Source organism: Xenopus laevis, chromosome 2S, assembly GCF_017654675.1.
Source record: "Xenopus laevis strain J_2021 chromosome 2S, Xenopus_laevis_v10.1, whole genome shotgun sequence".
Lineage (NCBI taxonomy): Eukaryota > Metazoa > Chordata > Amphibia > Anura > Pipidae > Xenopus > Xenopus laevis.
This window is the reverse complement of record NC_054374.1, coordinates 72491432-72506421: the sequence shown is the minus strand read 5'-3', so window position 1 is coordinate 72506421 and position 14990 is coordinate 72491432. Positions and strand designations below refer to the sequence as shown.

The window sequence follows — 14990 nt, the reverse complement described above, 5'->3', positions numbered from 1 at the left end:
AATGGATCTTTCCGTAATTTGGGTCTTCATGCCTTAAGTCTACTAGAAATTCATTTAAACATTAAATAAACCCAATAGGCTGGTTTTGCTTCCAATAAGGATTAATTATATCTTTGTTGGGATCATGTACAAGCTACTGTTTTATTATTACAGAGAAAAAGGAAATCATTTTTAAAAATTTGGATTATTTGGATAAAATGGAGTCTATGGGAGATAGCCATTCCGTAATTCGGAGCTTTCTGGATATCGGGTTTCCGGATAAGGGATCCTATACCTGTACTGTAAATGATAAGGAAATTGAGAGGTTTTATGACCATATGAAAGCACAAAGCTAAATGCTTCTATTATATAGATCATAGATGTCTAAGGTGACTTAATATGTCCTATATGTCAACAAGAAGGAATGGTGACTGTACGAAAAACAATCACAATGCACCATTTCTTTGCACTTTGTGCCCTAACTTCCTCCTTTGACAAAGTGTTTTGAAATAAGTACCTGCAAGCAGGGTAACAATAATAAAATACATTTAATTTAAAAACATATTTGATCATTTTTTTCTAGAGAGAAGAAGCTGAAGCCAAAGCCAGGGAAGAAGCAGAAAAGCAGAGGCTGGAGAGGGAACAGCATTTCCAGAAGGAGGAGCGGGAACGATTAGAGCGTAAAAAGGTATTTGACCAAACTGTTGCATGCAATTTTTGCAGTAGTTCTATTTGCGCATCTCCACTATAATCTACAATAAATCATTTTATGAGATCCCCTTCTCTTCCTTCTCATAATGGAATAAATTGCGAATAATTTTCTAACATAAAATTAGCAATTCTTCTTAAAGGAAAACTATACCCCAAAAATGAATACGTAAGCAATAATTAGTTTATATCAAATGAAGTGGCATAAGAAAGAATCTTACCAAACTGGATTATATATTTAAGTAAAAAAATATAAGTATGTTATTATGAAAATGGTTTATTAAAATGAAGCACGATTTTACATACAGTATGAGCTGTTATAATAATATCCTTTTATAAAGACCTACATTGTTTGGGGGGGGTATAGTTTTCCTTTAAGCACTCTAAGGGGCCGATTCATGAAGCTCGAGTGAAGGATTCGAATGAAAAAAATTCGAATTTCGAAGTATTTTTTTGGTACTTCGACCATCGAATTGGTTAAATTCGTTCGAATTCGAACGAAATCGAACGAATCAAACGAAAAATCGTTCGACTATTCGACCATTCGATAGTCGAAGTACTTCCCCTTTAAAAAAAACTTCGACCCTCTACTTCGGCAGGTAAAACCTACCGAAGTCAATGTTAGCCTATGGGGAAGGTCCCCATAGGCTTGCCTGTGATTTTTTGATCGAAGGATTTTCCTTCGATCGTTGGATTAAAATCCTTCGAATCGTTCGATTCGAAGGATTTAATCGTTCGATCGAACGAAAAATCCTTCGATCGATCGATCGCAGGATTAGCGCTAAATCCTTCGACTTCGATATTCGAAGTCGAAGGATTTCAATTCGAGGGTCGAATTTCGAAGTATTTTTAACTTCGAAATTCGACCCTTAATGAATCTGCCCCTAAGTGTGTGCAATATATCCCATATGCAGTCATCAGGAAATGCTTTTGTTTTCTAATCAGCAATTTATCACTTATTCCCAACTTCACCTAAATACACCCTGCACCCACTTGCCGCAAAAGACACAATCGGAAATTAGATTGGATTGGTTCAATATATAAGTATATATATATAGGGTGTCATCTTATAGTGCAATAGTCATGTATGCAAAAAAAGAAAATTGTATTCAAGTTTGAGCTCATCACAATAGTGTGTGTGTGTGTGTGTGTGTGTGTCATTAATACACAATTACTTTATGTGCAGGGTAAGTGTGTAAGGGTAGAAACGATGGATTTTTAAAAGGAAGACTTATCAACCCTCACTTTACATTTTTAAGCATGTTAAGCATTAATCTATGTTTAAAAATTTTTTTATATTAGTTAATTCAGTAAGTGTTTATAGACCTTATCTACATAAGCTTATTTTAATTTCTTAAAAGAAATATACATTTATTTTTCCAACGGGCATACTTAATTCCAAGGATTAAAATGAAACCATAATAATTTATCCCCTCTCTCACATAGTTCTGGTGCTGTCCACTGTGGAAAGCAGAGGGATTTCGGTTCCAGAATATATCACTAAACAGTGGAACAAATTAGGGAATTGTTGAATGACTGTTGGCCTAATTAATGTGCAATGTGCAACTATAGGGAAGTGCAAGGAGCACCTTTGGATGCATAAATGAAAGTTATTCATGTGCACACCAATTTTGTCCATTCATCCTCAACTGCAATTGCAGCTTCAGTCAGAAATGAGCCCAACAATGTCTTTTTGACTGTCTTATCTGTTATAAACCAATCCATATGCTTGCGTATTTCAGCGCCTGGAAGAGATTATGAAAAGAACTAGGAAATCCGATGCTACTGACAAGGTAAATGCAGCTTGTGCTTTGTATCAAGAACTGAAATGGTTATCTGCCATTGGCTCTTGTTGCCACATGGATGAGCATAGGATAAAGCAGAAGTAAAATAAGTTGCATCTTCTTCCCATTTCCACCCAGATGTCGCATTCATTTGGACTGAAGATTTGATAACTGAAAGGCCAGCCAATATATTGCCTTCTTTCTACAGAAATAAAAATCTTTTAAGTTACGAATACCATTTTAAAAAAATATTTTTGTTCATTTGCGGCCAAATGTGCCAAGTCACCCTGCAGGTTCCTCCATGATGTAGCTACATAGCATCAGTGGGGAGGTGGTGATATTTGAAAAAACAGGCTTTACTGGCATAAATCTCCTAGTCATTACATTTTTGAGATTTTAGTGTGCGCATTGTACACTGAGTCATTGGGCATGGTATTGTTGCAGATCTGCCTTTACTCAGAGTGAATGAGTCTTGTCTTTCATCTTGTGATTAAAAGCAAATCATATTCTCTCTAATGTGCACACCAAATTAAGGACAAGGGGTCTGTTTTGGGCATGTTAACACCACATTGTTGGTTTTCTTAAAGGTGAACTAAACCCTTAAAATGAATATGGCTAAAAATTCCATAATTTGTATACTGACCTTATTGCACCAGCTGCTTCTCAATAGCAGCAATGATCTAGGACTTCAAACTTATCACAGGGGTTCATCATCTTGGAAAGTGTCTGTGACACTCACATGCTCAGTGGGCTTTGAGCAGCTGTTGAGAAGCTAAGCTTAGGGGTCGTCACAAATTATTCAGCAGAAAATGAGGTTTGTCTGTAATATAAGCTGATGCCACAGGGCTGATTATTAAATTTTGATGTTAGTTGCACTGGTTTCTGTGCTGCCATGTACTAGTTATCTGCATTAATTACTAATCCGCCTTATATTGTGACATTTATATTGTGAGTCAGTCCCTAAGCTCAGTAAGTGACAGCAGCACAGAGCATGTGCAGTGAATCAGCAGAAAAGACGATGGGGAGCTACTGGGGCATCTTTGGGGACACAGATCTTTACTGCTCAAGGGCTATGGTTGGTTTGGGCTGGTACAGAAGTCCAAAAGATAATCTACAACATTTCTAGCATACTTCTTTAGTTAAGCTTTAGTTCTCCTTTAAAAATGTTTATCTTAAAGCTCTTAAAACAACACTGTGGTGTGTGATATTGATATTGTATACAGTTTGTTGGGTGGTTGTTTACCCTGAAATTACAGAACACTTTATTTATTTGCAGAAGAAAGAAGATAAACAAGCATTAAATGGAAAGGAGACCAATCTAGAATCAATTCCTAGCAAAGGTAAATCAACCATGGGCTGTCACTTTACTTTTACCATGGAAAACACTAGCAACCAATACTCTCTTTTGATAAACACAAGATGATTGTAGAGAGATCATGTCAAACTTGGTATGTTCAGTTCTGTTCAGAATATAGCAGTGTGTTTTAAAAGTGAATAAAGCTCAAAATCCTTATAATTATAATTTATCAAATTTGTGTTATTCCTTTAAAGAAAGTGGAAAAGGGAATATTGGGCTCTTCCAAAAAATAGCAGTGTCTTCATTCATTCTTCTCTACAAACCCAAACATTCACTGTATAAACTGAAAAATATTTAAAGATTTTGCTTTCTTTTGAACTTTTGCTTTTCACTGAACTAATATTTAGTTGAATAACCAGTGTTTCTGAGAACTGCTGCACGTCTGTGTTGCACGGAGTCAACCAACTTCTGGCATCTTCTAATTGTAACAGTACTTACAGGTAAATTCAGAGCTTCTTTGATCTTCCTGAAGCTGATCATTGGCTGAGTCGTTGCCATTTTGGCTATTCTTCTATCCGTTTGAATGGTAGTTTTCCATTTTCTTCCAGGTCTTTCAGGTTTTGGTTGCCATTTTAAGGCATTTGAGATCATTTTATCCGAGCAGTCCATCATATTCTGTACTTCATTATATATTTCCCCTCTCCAATCAACTTTTTAAATTCTTCTGAACAATGTCTCGAATTACACAGCATGTACAACATCTGCATTTCTTCCTTAAATAAGGGCTTAACTGACACTATATTTTTTTTACAGAATACCGTATATACCCGAGTATAAGCCGAGTTTTTCAGCTTCCAAAATGTGCTGAAAAAGTCTACCTCGGCTTATACTCAGGTCAGCAATACCGGACTATACTCAGGTCAGCAATACCGGACCGAGTAGCTGAGATTGCAGTCACTTTTAATCATTCCTATACCAACAGTTCACTTGGGGAGAGACTGCAATATCCCACAATGCCCTCTGTTGGTTATATGAAAGAATAACAGTGCGCCCTCTGTTGGTTATATGAAAGAATAACAGTGACTGCAATATCACACAGCGCCATCTGTTGGTTATATGAAAGAATAACAGTGACTGCAATATCACACAGCACCATCTGTTGGTTATATGAAAGAATAACAGTGACTGCAATATCACACAGCGCCATCTGTTGGTTATATGAAAGAATAACAGTGACTGCAATATCACACAGCACCCTCTGTTGGTTATATGAAAGATTAACAGTGACTGCAATATCACACAGCGCCCTTTGTTGGTTATATTAAAGAATAACAGTGACTGCAATATCACACAGCACCCTCTGTTGGTTATATGAAAGATTAACAGTGACTGCAATATCACACAGCGCCCTTTGTTGGTTATATTAAAGAATAACAGTGACTGCAATATCACACAGCACCCTCTGTTGGTTATATGAAAGAATAACAGTGCGCCCTCTGTTGGTTATATGAAAGAATAACAGTGACTGCAATATCACACAGCACCCTCTGTTGGTTATATGAAAGAATAACAGTGACTGCAATATCACACAGTGCCCTCTGTTGGTTATATGAAAGAATAACAGTGACTGCAATATCACACAGTGCCCTCTGTTGGTTATATGAAAGAATAACAGTGACTGCAATATCACACAGCACCCTCTGTTGGTTATATGAAAGAATAACAGTGACTGCAATATCACACAGCGCCATCTGTTGGTTATATGGAAGAATAACAGTGACTGCAATATCACACAGTGCCCTCTGTTGGTTATATGAAAGATTAACAGTGACTGCAATATCACATAGCTCCCTCTGTTGGTTATATGAAAGAATAACAGTGACTGCAATATCACGCAGCACCCTCTGTTGGTTATACGAAAGATTAACAGTGATGGCAATATCAAACAGCACCCTCTGCACATGGTAGAGGGACAGTGGGACAATGCACACAGTAATCCATTTGCCAATTCTCTGACACCATCAACTTTGCAAAGAAGTCCGGTTGATCGCTGGGGGGGTCGCTTTGGCAGAATGTGCGCTGCTGGGAGACAGGGCTGTAGTTGTGTCTAGGCTTATACTAGAGTCAATAAGTTTTCCCAGTTTTCGTAGGTAAAATTAGGTACCTCGGCTTATACTCGGGTCGGCTTATGCGCGAGTATATACGGTAAGTGGCCTCACTAATGAACTCCACACTGCTATTCTTTGGAAAAGCTATTATTATTTTGAACACTAAATCATTAATTGAGGCTTGTTCAAAATAATAGCATGTATGTCATGACTGTTGGGTCGGTTGATTTTGTATTACTCTATTACACCTACTAGTAAATTATTTGCCATGTAGAAATAAAATTTTGACCAAAAACAGTGATTGATCAGGTTGATTGGTGATGTCAGACTGCTATTATTCTGAACACAACTGTATAACGCATCATTCAGCAGAATAAAATAACACTATATTAGTCCTTCTTATTTTAAGGTTGGACTATAAAATATTGACTCATTAGATTTTCTGAAGTATGACTTTTCTCAATAGTTCATGTGGAGTTTAGTTAAATGATTCCTAAAATGTGAAGAATGTTGATATTTTTGTAGCTAAGACTGTTCATTAGTATGAAGTTTGAGTTAAAGTTACAGCACATGTAGAGTTCTCAGACCTACCCCCCCATACAGCCTCCTATTAACATTAACAGGAACCACCTCATATTTCTGGTACAGGCAGTTATTGGCCCGGAAACACTGTACTGTAATACATATTAATGTATAATTAATATATGTAAGGCATTACGGAGCAGTTTGTCCACAATATCATGGCAGGAGATAACATCCTGTTTACCATCAACCACAAGTGGCTACAAGAATGTATTTACTGTATAGAAAAACACTGACTCAAAGCTACAAAAGCATAAAAACTGCTGCAAGGGAATATTTTTAATAAAAATAATGTTTTTGGGGTTGTGGGATTTCTGTTGCTGAACAGTGCAGTCCTATGCAAGTCACCGTCTCTGCCTCTTGTTGACACACGTGCAGTTTTTCAGGTATGACTGTATTCCTTTAAAGTTCATCAATATAAAATGTATGTCTTGTATTTCTAGATGAAGCCAAGTCCTCTGAAGATATTATAAAGATTGAGCATCCAGAAAAGAAGACAATGTGGTTACAGGACAGACTGGGCACATCCGAGCCCTCTCAGGGGTAAGTACTTTAAAAGGTCTAGTTTGTGTAATGGGACCTCTGCAATAGAGCTCTCACTGTGAATTTTATACTGACATGACTCATATTCTTGATCATGTCCGTATCATTTTAAGCTGCACTGAGAGTACACTTTCAGGAAAATTGGGGACAGGACCCCACAAACGCAGCAATGATACTTGTTTCATTCAGATTCATATTTTAGCAATGTAGGTAAGAAACCGGTGGGAAGGCTGGTAGTTACAAATAGGGTTGGATGGAGCAGGGGTTGCAATTGTTGCCCGTGGGCCTGTCATTGTCTGCTTCTAGCACTGTTTACTGACCTGCTTCTCTTAACTTTATTTAGGGTCACGGGAGGTATACTGAATGGTGTTCAGCCTCCAAAACAGGAAAATGGATTTTCTTCTAAGGATTCCTCATCTGTCTTTGAGGAGGTGATAACACTAGCTGAAAGAAGTGGTTCTAATGGAGAGAAGGGAATACCACCCGCAGATCCCATTATTGCGTTCAGTGGCAAAGACCCTTTCAGTAAGAAGTCCTCTGTTCAACCCCATCAAGTTACAGGTAAGAATAATTATACTGCTGCTCATTCATTTAAATGTATTCGCAGTCTTTGGCTTCACATAAAAAGAATTTGACATGCTTGGAGCAGTAAGATTTAAGGGAAAGCTATTTTTTAGGAGTAGGAGTTGTTGTAAATTAATATAATTTGATTAAAATCCTTCTTAAAAAATTTCTATTCGCTAGAGAACTGCATTGCTAGCTGCAATATTAATTTGCTTTGCATTGACTTTGCTTATTATACAATTTTTTGAACCCTATACCCATACACATGTTATACTAATGCAGTGGTTGAGCCTTCTACCACCTACTAGATTCTACTTAGCAAAATATATTTTCTTGTCTTGAGCCTTCAGCCCAGTGTGTGCAATAATAACTTGGTTGCTAAATAAATCCTTCGGTCTCTGGTGTATCGTTTCATGTAATGTTCTGGATAATCAGGGGTAATTTTCATGTATGCCTCGGGGAGACACACACACCATGGAATTCGGTTCTGTCCATTTGGAGGCAGGACCAATTTAGTAAAAACAACAAGAATTAAAAACTCCTCCTGTTTGTCTGATGCAGCTGTGCCTATCCTTTAACATGATAATTACTCCAACTCTCTGATGCTTATAAGAGAGGTCGTGTAACATCCAGTATGTGCATTTACTGCTTATTTCTCTTTATTATACTTTTGATGAGATTTATTGTAGGGGGAACAGTTTTATGGTTCACGCTACCTTAAATTAAATTAACCCTTTCCCCTCCTTGTGCCATTTTTAAAATGTTTACTTATCTTTGCTATTGTGCCCTAGGGGAATTGGTAAGACCAGGTATTTTTATTCTTCAACAATGCTACTAAGAGGTAGATGTGGCATTCCCTATGGGCAATCAACATCACAATACCCTTTGTTATTAAAGGCATAAATAGAATTTGCCGCCACATCATCACCTGGCAGGGCATTCCCCAAACTCACTGCCCTCACTTTAAAGAACCACCTATATTGTTTCAAATGAAAGTTCGGTTTCTTTTTACTCTAAAGGGGTGGCCTCTGGTTCGTAAAAAAGATCCCCCGTTATCTGGGAAGTAATCATGCCCCTTGCAAGCATCAGAAAAAAACAACCCCAACCATTATATCCTTTTTTTAAGAACTCAAGCCCAAAACTACACTGCATACTCCAGATGAGGCCTTACCAGGGACCAATAAAGAGACAAAATTATGTTTTCATCCCTTGTGGTAATGCACATTTTTATGCAATGCATCACTTTATTGATACTACCTAGAATCGCACAGCCTGTTATCCACAAAAATCCCCAAATCCTTCTTAAATAAAGCAAAACTGTACCCCCCACAACAATGTAGGTCTCTATAAAAATATATTGCATGAAATATCTCATATGTAAAACAGCTGCATTCTGTAAAGAAGCCATTTTCTTTACAATATACGTTTTATTAGTATGTGCCATTGGGTAAGCCTAAATAGAAAATTGCCATTTTAAGAACTATGGGCTGAGATCCTATCATTCAAGGTTCACACAAACAAACCATACTGTTGCTTAAGTATTCATTTTGGGGTTATATTTTTCCTTTAAGGAGGCTTCTAACACACATTACACTACACTAGAAATTCAGTTTAAACTACATAACAAGTGCAGTTTAATTGAGAACTAAAAATCCTGTCCATTTTCAAAGCTACTTAAGATTTAATTTTAATATTTATCTAATTTGACCATGCAGTGATGCACTGATCCAAGTGATAAACAGATGCACTGTATAAAACAAAAGAATCAGATGCTTCAACAACAGAGTATTCACATAGAGCACTTGTTTAAGGATTTGATTTGTTGTTGTCCCTGTGCATCTTTGGCATACCAAGTGCAGAATAGGTCAAATATATAATATTCATGAAGAACCTCGTTCAGTATTTATTCCATGTACAGCAAGATGGGGAAGGCAGAAATAAGTATGGGTTACATAGTTACATCATTAAATTGGGTTGAAAAAAGAATATCAAGTTGAACCCCTCCAAATGAAAACCCAACATCCATACACACACCCCTCCATACTTTCACATAAATTACATATACCCATATCTATACTAACTATAGAGTTTAGTATCACAATAGCCTTGGATATTATGTCTGTCCAAAAAATCATCCAAGCCATTCTTAAAGGCATTAACTGAATCAGCCATCACAACATCACCCGGCAGTGCATTCCACAACCTCACTGTCCTGACTGTGAAGAACCACCTACGGCTTTTGACTGTGAACAGGTTGTAATTAGACCTGAGGCACTGCTGTTTCTGCAGTTTCTATCATTGTGTGTTATATAAATGCCCCATGCACACCCATGATTACCCAATGGACATTTGTATTTCTAGTATGTACTTTTAAGACTGTGGCAACTCGCATGTGCAATAGCTCCGTGGAATCTTATTCATAGAAGATGTGCAATACCCTCCATGGAGGTTCTGAGTGCAACATCATTAGAATGTTTGGAAAATGATTGCTCCTGCGTGCCACTAGTTTTCCCAGTGGCAGATTATAATAAGGATTTTCAGGGTGCTTTCTGTCTGCCGAGCTATCAAAAGTGCTGGACACATCTGGGGGACACAGTTATTTGCAGGATGTGAATGAAGGGACAATAATAATAGTGTTGATAAATTGTTAAGAGCCTTTATATAGATGAAAGTAAGCAAGGAGGATTAATACAGTCTGGAGGGAAGTGAGGTCAATAATATGCAGTAAATAAATCTGGTTAACCATTGATGTTGAAAGAACGAGGGGGCAATAATCTGCAGAGATAGGTCTCTTTAATCACATTCTGCATATTATTACTTGACCTTTCCTTTTGGGTCCCCCAAGTGAACCTGTAGTTCTTTGTACTGCAACTTTTCACAGGCTCAGCAGACCCCAGTTTGTTCATGGCCATGTGCTATAATGCCTGTAAGTCACCCACCCAATCTCACTGTAGGATGTCCCATTGTCATTGTGGGTTAATGCATGCACACCAACCCAGCAAATTCTGATGTTATCCGCTCAGCACCTTCAGATGGCACTTGATTTGAAGTTATGTTGTACTAATGTTCTCCCCCTTTGGTTGTCCACAGAAGTTCTGTAGTTGTTACAATTAAACTCTACTGCTGCTGACTGCAAGATGTTTTGGAAGCCACAGAAGGTGAGCACAGAAACAGAATGCTAACGGGGCTTGTCCCTGTTCCTTGTCCCTGCCGAGCTTGAAATGGCATCAGTTATCACAATAAATCTGGCATTGAAGCGCTAAAGAAAGAGACTTTCAAGACCCACTTTACGGTGCCACAGTGTATTCACCACAGATGAATAATGGACACTTATTAGTGTTAATATAATTTACAATTTTTTGTGTTTTTCTTTTTAACATGCACCTTATATTAAAGAAAAAACTGACATGGTTTAATTCACCGCTGAAGGATGGTGGAAATAATATTAAAAAACTAAAAAGAATGGGAAGAAGACGATTGAGTATCTCAGACATGACCGAAAATGGTATGAGCAAGCTTTTTGATGTTCCTAATTATGTAGCTATTTAACTACCAGAGACTGCTGGGTACATTGCTGTATGTGAATTCTGTAAATAAAACCTCACAGTGTTACATCAAGGAATGAAATGTGCTGGGTATTTTTTTTTTATTATAATTTATGATAAATCCCCTTTAAATGGACAAATGTTATAGTTTGGATACTGTGTACTCAAATAGTTTGGGGACTGTGTAACCCAAGTCAGGTACCACTTTCCACACTTATTTCTTTTGTGGTACATATTCAGTTAGGTACACTGACAAACATCTCCAATCTGGCAGTATTTGCCATCTGCCGTAATAGACCTAGTAATGTATACACCAGGTCAAAACTTGGGTTTCTTTGAAGAACTATAAAAATAGTTTAAAAATGCTCTAATTTTATTGGGCTATTAAGCACACGTCAGGAATACGGATTCACATTGGCCAAAAGTTTACTATACGTGTGATAATTTTAGCCAAATTGACTTCATATAGGGTTGTGAGTAGAAATGTATTAGGTATTATAGTAACTTACATCTGCTTTTAGATGGGGCCTCCATTATGTGGCTAAAGCTGGCCATAGATGCAAAGATCCGATCGTACGGCTCGAGAATTCGTACAATTTTCGGAACATGCGTGGAGAGTCCTGACATTTTTTGGAGATCGTCGTTTGGTCGATCGGACAGGTTAGAACATTTCTGTCGGCTGCCGATAATATCTCTGCGTGTATTACTGATCGCACGATTTTCAGTGGGAGACTGTCACTGGTTTTGTCGGACATAACTATCGTACGATAGTCTGGGGCAGAACATTGGCTGTTCTGTTCTTTTGTACTTGTAATGGTAAGACTTTGATCTGAATGGTTAGTGACCGGTCGGGAGAAGGGAAAATCCGATCGTACGTTGATTCCAACGATCGGACCTTTGCGTCTGTGGCCAGCTTAAGACAGATTGGGTACAGGACTGGAGTTGAGAGACTTGGGGAACATGTGCTCAAGGAAGATGAAAAATTTCTAGTTCTCAATGGTCTACGGAAAGCATACTAATCATCTGAAGCTACCAAGTGAGGTAAGTGTTGGAATATAGGCTTCGGTTACTACTTACAGATTCAGCAGTATAATATAACTACTAATACAAGTGCTGAATCACTTGTGTGTCTAGGGGTCATTTTCAGGCTTTTAGTATTTTTTATAAAGATATGAATATTTATTGCTGTTTCAAATAAACAAGTTACAGCATAGATGGTAAATACAGGTTTAAGGTGAATCAAATAGATATACAGGGAGACAGCATAGATGTTAATTGCTGCTCCCCCAAGACCTGACTGTCACTAAGGCCAAACATCGCTTTCTTATCCACCTTTGGGAAAATCACTCCTCCAGAAGAGGTGACTTTGATGTTACAGCCCATTCAGTTGTTTACACATAAACAATAGCATACAACTCCTGGCAATGCAAGTTACCTACTTACAATACTATGACACAACTGTTTGCACAGTTGTGTAACATACTCCTGGAGGCCCATTTATCAAAGGTCAAATTTCGAATTCATGTTAATTGTTTTTAATTAAAATATAGTCAAAATTTGACTGGGAGGTTATTTAAGAAAAAAATTGAATGTCTAATATTCGATCAAATGGTTCCGACCTGAAAATTCTAATTTGTATTCGTACAGATCAAGTTTTTTTCTCCCCCCAAAAAAAAAACTTGAATGTCAGGAAGGCTATTAACATCTCCAAATGGCTCAACAGACCTCTGCCATTGACTTGTAAATGAACTTGGCAGGTTTTAGATCCAGAAGGCCTTCTCAGGAAATTGGATCCATAACTGCTAGAATATTTCAGAATTCCATTTGGTGCATAAAGGAATAGTAACAAGTTTCCATAGTCCTTCCATTGCTGAAATGATGTCTTCCGTTACCTCACACACCTCTTCAGTGAACAGCATGAATTAAAATATTAAGTACCATTCATACATCACAACACTCATGACCCTGATGTTTGCTTTTTTATATAAAGAAGTGTGAGAAATCATTGCTGCTATTAAACGTGAAGACATAGTAACCATAACATCTAAAATTAAGCTTAATTGCCAGGGGGGAAATTTACTAAAGGGCGAAGTGACTAACGCTGGCAAAAATTCACGAGCGTGACGTCATTTCGGAACTTCGCCAATTTACTAACTACCGCTGGAGTAACTGTGCTAGCAAAGGAGACTCTAGCGGTACTTCGCACCCTAACAGCAGGCGAAGTTGCGCTCTGCCAAATGAACGTAACTACGCAAATTCACTACCATTGAGATTTGACTGAACGTTACCTCTTGTGCCAGACTTGCCTTCGCCACCTCAGACCAGGTGAAGTGCAATAGAGTTGATAGGATTTGGTCAAAAAATAGTTGACATTTTTTCTAAATCTCAAAAAATGCTGGCGTCTTTTACTTTTTACTGGGTGATAGACTTTATTAAGGTTTCCCTGGGCATGTGTAATGTAATGTATTGGCTGCAACATATACGTCCATTTAGCTTTAATTTCCCGCCGTATGCAAATTAGCCAACGCTAGCGCAACTTCGCTTTGCTTGCCACAGTAACACTAGCGCAACTTCGCAAGCGTTCGGCGCCCTGGACACAACTTTGAATTTTCGTTAATTAGCATTGTCCTTGTGAATCTACGCCTGGTGAAGTGTTGCGATGTCAGCAAAGCCGTCGCTGGCGCAATATCGGAGGTAAGTAAATTTGCTCCCAGGAGAGATGCTAATTCCCAGACTACACTTACACTCTGATAAAAATTACAAATATCTGCAGAAAAGTTAATGGTAGATTATTTACTGTAACTATTAGAAGCTATAATACCATTGGCTAAAGCATTGCTATAAAGATCTTAAAGGAAGAGTTGTGCACAACAAATACAGATTTTTGTTGCATTATATTATAGTTAATGTGCACTTGGTAATATTTACATCCTTTAGTGCACAGTGTAGGTAACCGTGTAGGTAACATATAACTAATCCCATTTAGTTGCTACTCTATTTGCTTCCTTTATCCTGTCTTATCTATCATATACATGTACAGTATATTCCTAAACTTGTGTGTGTGTTTATACACATATAATACACAAAAGCCATGAATATCCTGTAAATTATATCCTTATAAACGGTGAGTAGTGATGTCATCAGTTATAAACGGTGAGTAGTGATGTCATTTCTGTCACATGACTCACTAAAATTTGGTATTATAATAAATAAAGTACCCCCAGTTGTAAAATATGAGGATATTAGAAGTTACCTCGGAGTTCCATGACCTGTATAAAAACACTCGGCCTTCGGCCTCGTGTTTTTATATAGTCATGAAACTCCTCGGTAACTAATAATATCCTTATATTTTACAAGAGGGGGTACTTTATTCACTATATAATACACAAAAGACATGAATATTGTGTAAATTATATCCTTATAAACGGTGAGTACTGATGTTATCAGTTATAAATGGTGAGTAGTGATGTCTTTTTTTGTCACATGACTCTCTGAAATTTGTGTATTATAATAAATAAAGTACCCCCTGTAGCAAAATATGAGGATATTAGAAGTTACCTCGGAGTTCCATAACCTGTATAAAAACACTCGGCCTTCGGCTTGGTAACTTATAACATCCTTATCATTTACAAGAGGGGGTACTTCACTATATATTACAGTATTGTGTTACCAGTTGGACTTCCTTTGCAAGTGTTATTTCCCCACAGCCCTCCCAACCTCCACTAGTAAATTCTAATGATAATTTATCCTTTGGATCAATCAAACAATAGGAGTCCAACTGCTGTGTAAACAACAAACTTGCTTAGAATGCCTTTAATCCAAACAAATGCAAATTTGCGCTTCAGTTACAACCCAAGCTGTAATAGATAAGAACAAGGCA

The 14990-nt window shown here is 37.5% G+C and overlaps 1 protein-coding gene across 2 annotated transcripts in view; it reads left to right on the top strand.

Annotated features, from left to right (window-relative positions):
- Positions 1 to 11183, top strand: part of map7d1.S (MAP7 domain containing 1 S homeolog) — a 65041-nt gene extending 53858 nt beyond the window's left edge. For both annotated transcript variants that reach the window (XM_041583978.1, XM_018249490.2), the window contains 6 exons: positions 563 to 667; positions 2430 to 2480; positions 3748 to 3811; positions 6902 to 7001; positions 7345 to 7562; positions 10656 to 11183. In XM_041583978.1, coding sequence (XP_041439912.1) covers positions 563 to 667; positions 2430 to 2480; positions 3748 to 3811; positions 6902 to 7001; positions 7345 to 7562; positions 10656 to 10666 — 549 coding nt within the window. In that variant the 3' untranslated portion in view covers positions 10667 to 11183. The remainder of the gene's footprint in view (positions 1 to 562; positions 668 to 2429; positions 2481 to 3747; positions 3812 to 6901; positions 7002 to 7344; positions 7563 to 10655) is intronic.
- The last annotated feature ends 3807 nt before the right edge of the window (positions 11184 to 14990 follow it).